General features: G+C 33.4%; 1 protein-coding gene across 1 annotated transcript; it reads left to right on the top strand.

Moving 5' to 3' along the window:
- The first annotated feature begins 2867 nt into the window (after nt 1-2867).
- Nucleotides 2868-4490, top strand: LOC125862426 (probable receptor-like protein kinase At1g33260). Its single transcript, XM_049542488.1, has one exon. The coding sequence runs from the start codon at nt 3175-3177 to the stop codon at nt 4204-4206; it is 1032 nt and encodes a 343-aa protein (XP_049398445.1). The 5' UTR covers nt 2868-3174; the 3' UTR covers nt 4207-4490.
- The last annotated feature ends 4913 nt before the right edge of the window (nt 4491-9403 follow it).

Below are 9403 nucleotides of genomic sequence, written 5' to 3'. Positions count from 1 at the left end.
TGAGGCCCTTTTTGATTTGTTTGGTGCCATAATCATGAAAAATAGAAAACAAAAAATCAAAAGATAAGGAAAAAAAATAAATTGAAGAAAAATAATTATTATATTTGCACCAAACAAGTATAAAAAACAAAATCCATAAACCAATATTAGATACTACGAACCTAAATGCCCATACACACGAGGAAATAAAAGAGGGGCCCCTTGTGGGTTGGCATAAGATCAAAGAGTAAGACTAAGTTGACCACAAGAAACTTCTCATCTTCTACCTCCCTATAAATTTTGTGACCTATATACATTTAGGGTGAATTTGGTGGAAAATAGTTTTCAGAAAATAAATAATTTTCTTATTTATTATTTTTGATAAATAAATAATAAATATTTGTATATAATGTAAGCAAATTAAACACTATGGGTGTAGGAGTGTGGGGGTTGGAGTGGAGATGGTGTGTGTTGAGGATGTGAATGAAACAATTAATATTAAATGTTATAGATGAAACCTGTTTTTTTAAAAAAACTTTTTCTATTTTAAGAAGTTTAGTTTTTTAGAGAAAGTGTTCTTCAGAAAATTTTACCACTCAACATGAAAAGATTAGAAATATTTTCCCAAGTACACTTTATATATAGTGCAACAATTATCTAGAAAATTGTGTACTATTTTCTTCGTTTTTAAATAAGTGATGTATTTTATTAATAAGTGATGTATTTAATTTGAGCATACCTTTTTAAGAAATTGATCATTCCTAATAAATAAGGAGTGTTTTCATTAACTTGTCAGTAATTAAATGTCTTGAAGAAAGAAATGATTACTCGCTCCGTTCATTTTTACTTGTCAGCTATACTAAAAATAGATGTCCAACAATATTTGTTCAAGAAAACAAAGAGATAATTGCCTTTTGTTAAATACTATTCAATATCTAATACACATTCAGTTCATTTTTAGAAATGCTTATTCTCTTAATATATTCACTTATTATTAATATTTAAATAATAATAATAATAATAATAATAATAAAAAAGAGTATTATATGGTAACTTGAACTCTAAATTAATTATAGGTGTTTATTTAGGATTCTTATTTGGTTGCCAAAGATAAGAAGGATTTTTTTCACCAATTTCTTGTCCTTATTATTTTCATCTCCATATTTTCTCTTTTTAGCTCATTCAATCAACAATACAAAATTATTTGAACAAAAATTTGATCCATATACCATCATATGTACTCCAATTAATTTAAGTAATACTCAAAGTCGATAGATAAAAAATAGCGATAGATAAAAAATATTTGAACATCATTTCAATATATAAATCTTAAATAAGCTGAAAAATCATTAATCTTTAAATGTGAAAATATAATAATTAATTTTTTTAAAAAAAAGATTATTTTGAGGAACTTAAAAGTACTATTACTTTTTAAAAAACTTGTTTTTCCTAAGAATTTTTTTTTTCCCCAAAAATTTGACCTATCAAACGTGAAAAATTGAAATAAATTTTGACCAACCGACGGTATTTTATTTTGCTTTCACTATCACTTTCTATTAAAGGTCTCAGTTTGTCTGTGTCCTTTAATCCACCATTCAAAAATAATTAGTCATTTTCTATATGTAAAACATGCTTATTTGCCATTTGACATGACTTGTTGTAGGTAGGGTACAAAACAAATGGTTTGGTATAAAGTAGATTGTGGTATTTTATTCATGTTCCTTTTTAGCTTATGTTTACCTTATATTTAATAAAATTGTAAAGTCTAATGAACATTTTAAATTTCATGTTTTGACGAAACTACCGTGTAATGGGATGATAACATTAGGATTTAGGAGTACAACTCTTGCTTTTCTAGGTTCCACTTCATCATGAATATGATATTTAAACTTTGACACATTTAATTAACCTATTCATTTTCCTACTACGTTGTTACAAGCAATGATTAGTAGGAGTACTCACTGTGTCTCTATTTATATGACATAAATCAGATTTCGAGAGAGTCAAACAAAAAAAATTACTGCAATTTATTCTTATATAATTTGAATGTTTTTTTTTTTAATTATTGGACTTATTGTATTTTTATGTAGTTTCTAAATCTGTAATTATGTTTCAAAAAACTTTTTTTTTTCTTTCAATTACCCCGAAAATATCTGAGTGGTGTTGTATTAACAAAAAAGGTCTCAATACAACACACCTTTGAAGCTACTACTAGGGATTTTATCATCCATCAGTAGAAAAGGCCTAATAATTTTATACCAGAATAAATTATATACGCACAAACTCAGCTTACAAAAAAATTAGCTCTGTCAAACTTTTTTTTATATAAAATCACAATCAAAATAAAGAAGTTTTCTCTGGGTATGTTGTTATTGTTTAATCAAAATAAAGAACTTTGACTCTCCAAATCTGAACTGTGTCATATACAGTGACGGAGCCAAGATTTTCACTAAAAGAGTTCAAAATCTGAAGAAGTAAACAAATGAACTAGACAGTTCCACATCAACAATATATACATGAAAAATATTTTAATCATACATAAATCGTATAATTTTTCATCGAAAAAATTCGAATAAACTCCTTAACCCCAAGCTCGCTACGCCCCTAGTCAATTAAATTGGGACATGGGAGTACAATTTCTTCTCTTTTACGATGTTATCTTTATGTTATAGGAATGTTTTATTTGTCTGTGGGTGGTGAACTTTTTGGTTGAGTCCATGCTCTTTCCCTTTTAATATTTTTATAAGTTTTTTATTTGTGTGTGGGGTTCTATTCTTCTTTCCCAGTAGCTTCAGCGCTTAAAATACTTATACTCACCCACCGTCACTTCCCCTTTTTATATCCCACACGCACGGCCAGTGGATAGCAATATTGACAATAACATTTTTTTAAAACACAAACTTAAAAACTTTATCATTCACTACTCGAGTGTCCATCATACACAATCCGATTTTCATTGTCGGTGAGCTGATTAATTTGAATTCGCATCTAGTAGGCTGGGAAAACTCTCCCTTCTCAGGCTTGAAGTCAGCGACTTGGATTTGCAGTGGTTGCTCTCTACTAAGAAATTCTCCTTTCTTAGGCGTAAAGTCAGAGATTTCTAGCTAAGGATCGAGTCATCGAGAGATTCCAACGTCCATCTCACATAGCACAAACACGTTGAATTGGTGTTCTGCCCTTGTTTTTGTGCCCATTATGGCTTTCCTTAGGTGCTTTGGGTACAACGTAAGGCGCGCTGGAGTTGCTGATATCCGTGTTTTTGCAGACGGCGATAAAGAAGATGAATCAGATAACACAATGATTGCTGGTGCAACGAGATATACAAGCGAAGAGTTGAAGAAATTCACCGCGAATTTCTCCAATTCCAATTTAATTGCCTGTGGTGGATTTAGCAGAGTCTATTTAGCTAATTTTCCTGATTCATCACTCCGAGCTGTTAAAATCATGGACAGCAGCAGCGAGCGTCTCAATAGAATCTACAAGCAAGAATTAGACATTTTGATTCAAATCAAACACGACAACATAATTAAACTTCTTGATCATTGTGAAAATGATGAATCTGGAAACATGCTTGTGTTCGAGTATGTCTCAAATGGTACTCTACAGGACAAACTCCACGAAAACAGAGATATGACAATTCTTCCATGGAGAAACCGAATGGCAGTAGCATTTCAACTTGCTCAAGCTATTGAGTATCTTCATGACAAATGTCCTTTACAAATTGTGCATAGCGATATCAAGTCCTCTAATATATTGCTAGACGATCAATTCAATTGCAAGCTATGTGATTTTGGGTCTGCGAAAATTGGATTTTCTTCTTCTGTTTCACCATCAACGAAAAATCGAGTGATACTTGGTTCTCCAGGTTATACTGATCCTCACTACTTGAGGACCGGCATTGCCTCCAAGAAAAACGACATATATAGCTTTGGAGTCATTATTTTAGAACTCATTTCAGGGGTTGAGGCCTTTTCCTCAGGTAGTGGGGAGAGGTTAATATCAAAAGCTGCTCCGATTTTGAACGATCTGTCTAAGGTAGCGGAAATGATAGATCCACGCCTCGATAGGAATCACGTATTGGAGGAAGCTAAGGCCATGGTTTCACTTGCAGCATTATGCCTAAGTGATTTCCCAGGCCTCAGACCTTCTGCTTCTGAAATTTTGGAGAATATGAGAAGTAGAATATCTTCCATCTCCTTTCTGTTTTCAGTTGGTAAAAAGGTTTGAGCAGGGACGGAGCTAGGAAGGGCCAAGGGGTTCATCCAAAACCCCTTCAGTGAAAAATTATACTATTTATACATATTAAAATTACAACAGTATTTATGTGTGATACTAGTTAAAGGTTCATGTAAATTTGTATAGGGATTTGTCACAATTGAAAGTTTTGTCATAGCTAGGTAAAGAATTAGTTCAAGAAACTCCTTACAAATTGAGAGTTGAAATTTTGAATGATCAAAGTTGATTTGCTACTCAACTATGAAAAATAGAGCAAATTTGTCTTGACTTTAAATTTCGTCTCAAATGTGTGTTTATCGTTGTAGAACTTGTTCAGATTTGTTTCTCAAACTAAAAGACCTCCAACATAATAATATAGTTTACCTACGACCCAACAAATGGACTCTGTAGGCCTAGAGGAACAACTAGCGCCAAGCATTAGCCGTTATGAAACCGTCCTACGAGTGAAGCCGGATGGTTGGGCACTGGATAAGTTATCCCCTAGTTTGGGGACTGCTAAGGTGAAAGAATTTTAGACCTTTGAATTGTACATAGTGCCCAAACGTCTGGCATCATTAGTGAGACGATTTTATAATGGCTAATGTTGGCCACTGGCTATTTCTTCGGATGTATCGAGCCTTGGTCTGATTTGATCATTGGCCTCTCAGAGTAATATCGTTATTTTTGTCATCTCCTAGAGGAATATCTATTACTTCCTCTATTCCATATTAACTGAATTTGTGAGATAATTTATTGAGGAAAACATTGACATAATACATAAATAATGTCCTTTAACTTAACTCTATTTCACATTTATGCCCTTCAATTTTGGGTGAGCACAAATAGACACATAAACTTGTATAAAGTTGAACAAATAGATACACACATCCTACGTGACATCGTACATAACAATTTGTGTCCTCTGGAGATCTATGTGTATTATGTCACATAAGACTCATGTGTCTACTTGTTCACTTTTATACAAGTTTAAGTGTCTATTTGTGCAAACTCAAAGTTGGAGGGCATGCATATGAAATGAGGTAAAGTTAAATGGCACATTTATAGGTTGAAGACCAAAATGATCACATTTTGTGATATATTAAGGACTATTTCCATCAAGTTTATATATTAAGGACCAAATGGAAGCAAAGCCCATACATTAAGGATCATTTTGATCATTTTCTGAATAACTTTATATAGTTTACTCTTGTGTGGTTGTGTTCTATTTTGTATGAAGCTTTTTGTACCTTCTTTTTGGTTCCAAAAAGACCAAATATCTATATTAGAAAATCTTTTAAAACTCATCTTCTCATTTAACCCTTGATGCTCATGTGGATGATATGACATGTTGAAGACCACAAGTTTGTTTGGATCAATTTTGTAAGTTATATATATGTTGACNGTCTATTTGTGCAAACTCAAAGTTGGAGGGCATGAATATGAAATGAGGTCAAGTTAAATGGCACATTTATAGGTTGAAGACCAAAATGATCACATTTTGTGTATATTAAGGACTATTTCCATCAAGTTTATATATTAAGGACCAAATGGAAGCAAAGACCATACATTAAGGATCATTTGATCATTTTCTGGATAACTTTATATAGTTTACTCTTGTGTGGTTGTGTTCTATTTTGTATGAAGCTTTTTGTCCCTTCTTTTTGGTTCCAAAAAGACGAAATATCTATATTAGAAAATCTTTTAAAACTCATCTTCTCATTTAACCCTTGATAACATGCTCATGTGGATGATATGACATGTTGAAGACCACAAGTTTGTTGGATCAATTTTGTAAGTTATATATATGTTGACATCCAATTTTGGACCTCCACAATATAGATTAATCATCGAGCCTCTTCAATTTCAAACGAATTAAAATAATTAGTTTTACAAAATTTTAAGAAAAAATATATAGTTTGCAGGTTATTTTAAATAGTTTTGTCACTTTTTATAGTTTTTAGATAATATATATGTTTTACATAATTATGTATATAATTAGTATATTTTATGAATATTCAAAAATTGTCTCAAAAAATATTTGTTTTAATTAAATATTTGGTTAATTATTTTAGTTATATAATAGTTTATATTTTTTGAAATAATTAGTTTATAATTAAGTTAATTATTTCATTTCGTTAAGATTAAGAAGCTCGTTAATCTTAATTCATCGTGTTAAAATTCTAGCCGGATTCACTAGATTAACTCAATTCGGCTATATTTTGAATTCAATTGGCTATAATTGCAATCGATTGGGTCAAATGACCAATTCCAATCCAAACTCTTTCCTTATCTAACCTTAAACCCATCTAAGACTCAATAGCCCAATTCCGATTCAATACCTATTTTCCTCTATTCCCAGCCAGCCCATTTTTTGCCTTCATCAGCCCACCAAAAGACCCATTCCAATACAACAACAATCATCAACTGCGACCCCTGCGTCTTCTTCTTCTTTCACAAAACCAGACGACCCCATCTCGTCCAAACCCAGCGGAAATCGCGGAGAACCCAGAAATGTGATCATCTGCAAAACCCACAACCCTAGCAGCCTAATCGATCACCTCACGTCCCCTTCCCCCCTTCTTTCGCGAAAGTCACAGTCCTGCACAACAGCCTTCACTGTTGCTTCGAAAAGAGAAGAAAAAATTCAAATTTTTGTTTGAATTTTTCAACGGATTTCCCCCCTAAATCGCCCCAACTTCCCCTATAAATAACCCTCTACCTCCAGTGATTAGGGACATGTTAAAAAGATTGGATTTTGAGGTCATATACGAAAAATAGCTTACAAACAAGGTTTGGAGCTTGGTTTTTGAGCGATAGACATCTTAAACTTAGAAGTTTATAACTACATTTCTAATTCTAAGTTCCGAGAAGATCGACGCTCAGATTTTCTTAGCTTGTTGTTCGTATTTAGATTTCATAGTAGAAGAGTCGATGTTCTCAACTCATTTGTCCTAGTCTCGCTGCCCACGAAAAGGTGTTATTTTGGAGTTGTTAAGTTTTGATGATTTAACAAACTTAGAGATCTAACAAGGAATCAAATCCTTGTTATTGGGACTGATGACGGTGAAATGAATGAATAAAATCAGCGTGAGGAATATTTGTGTGTAATCATCAAAAAGGGGGAAAATGTTATGTTCTTTGATGCTTTGATGATCTCCTCACAAGTGCAGGGACCTGGTCCTCTGCAGAGTATAAATACTCGTCCAGTGGTCAAAGTGTTGTACAGCTGGAAAGTTGTCTGCGTCAAAAAGTTGGTGAAGTGGCGAGTACTCCACCAATCAGAAGCGAGGAGGTTGTTTGTACATTGGACAATAATTCTTCTTGTCTAATATATTCAACTTACAAACAACAAAAATATTCATTCATTCAAAAGGAGAGAGCCAACACGTATTCTCAAGAACTCACTAAGAGAAGTTTGCAAGGGACCTGGTCCCTGCAAGACTGCGATGTGAAGGACGACAAGACAGCTATCAGAAAAGCTGTCACTTCTGATGTGGTAGGTGCACAACTTTTCTAAACAACAGGCTCTCAGCCAAATGGGCGGTCCCAAGGAGTTTATGTTCATTTTGATATAGTCTCTTCCAACAAAACATAAACTCAAGATTTGGCAAACTAAATTTGGATTTTCTCTCAAAATTCATAAGCTTGAAAAGAAGGTCATCTTCAAGGAAGAACATTGCTCAACTCAACAAAGGGATCTGATAGAGTGAAGAAGAGTCTTTGTTGTACTTAAAGCTTTGTGTCTCATGTGCTTACATTGTAAATCTGATCCTAATCTATAAAGGATTCAGATCTTGTTTCGGTTTCTAAAAGTCTAAGTCATCTAGAGTTAGGTGATTTAGTGGGCAACATTATTGTTGCTTAGTCAAAATCTAAATAGTCCAGAGGGTGGTGGTTTAGTGGGCGGTGTGGTATCCTCTTAGAAAAATCTATATTAATCGGTGAGGGTTAGTATAGTGGGCAGTGTTGTATCTGCTCTGGCTCAGCTAAGTGATAGGAGATATTGCTTAGTGTGGAAATTAACAGGCTAATCTCATTTTGTAAACTGACTTTTACTTTTGCTTGGAGAAGATTAGTGGAAGCAGTTTGAAAAATCCAGTTGAGACAAGTTGTGGTTTTACTCCCTTGAGCAAGGAGGTTTCCACGTAAAACACTTGTGCAGATCTTACTTTCAGCTGTTTATTTTCTGCTCATTTTTTTGTTACTGTTCTTGCTGAGACAAGGGACCTGGTCCCATCGAAATAAGTGGACGCATACATTCCAACAAAAGGTAACCTCTTATCTCCTTTATCCCGACTTAATATTTGCGAGGTTGTGAAATCTTTGTTTTTGTTTGGCTGCCGCTGTTCCGAGGAGGAATTTGTTTTTATGCCAACCAATGGCCTAGATAGTTTTAATAGGGTTCTTATCAGTAGTGTAGTAAGCTTTTCAAAGTAACACCCCACCCTTATTTCTCGTTTTCCTTTTTGAATGACGTGAGTTATGTTTTGCTTTGTTCATCTTGTTTACAGGTTGTTTGAGCCCCCTTTGTATCTCTTTTCGTATTGATATTCTGCTTGAAGATTGTGTTTTTTTATAAACAAAAAAAACCGTTAATTATTGGAAGTCGAGTTAATGTAAAGTGTAGGATTTTATCTTGTTTTCGCATTTCAGCCTATCTAGTTCTTGTTCTATTTCTAGTTTGCTGTCTATTTCCTATTAAGATTTTCAATCTCTCTAAGTGATCTGAAATCTCTTCTTGTGGGTAACATTTGAGCTCTTGAAATGTGTCAAGCGTAGCATCTGTTTTCTGTCTTGTTTGGCTGCTAAAATTATTAAGAGAACTCCTAAAATAGCATGTTCATCATCCTAAAAAATGGTCTTAATCACTATTTTGCTACTCTTCGTATGGAATTTAATTTTTCTGTCATTAGCCGCTCGCTTTGATAGTATATAAGGCCACAACTTCTCATGAGCATTGGGTGTATGATTCCTTGCGTAATGACACTAGTTTCTTATGCGGCAACGGTTTACTTCGGCTAAAAATTGGGTTGTTTTAATTAGATCTTGATAAAAGTTTTGATTCATCAACTCATGTTTAAATCACATCATGTTTATCTCTATAGTTTATGTCATTGGTTGTAAAAGCATGTAACAAGTTCCACTTCTTTTAATATATTTTACTTGAAGGCGAGAAAACCATTGAGCGGATTATAGGATTTACGTAAGA

This window comes from Solanum stenotomum, chromosome 4, assembly GCF_019186545.1.
Source record: "Solanum stenotomum isolate F172 chromosome 4, ASM1918654v1, whole genome shotgun sequence".
Classification (NCBI taxonomy): domain Eukaryota; kingdom Viridiplantae; phylum Streptophyta; class Magnoliopsida; order Solanales; family Solanaceae; genus Solanum; species Solanum stenotomum.
This window is presented reverse-complemented; position numbering and strand designations above follow the sequence as displayed.

Bases quoted from the DNA above. Each gene is read 5' to 3' on its own strand.
- LOC125862426 (XM_049542488.1), top strand. From the start codon at position 3,175: ATGGCTTTCCTTAGGTGCTTTGGGTACAACGTAAGGCGCGCTGGAGTT.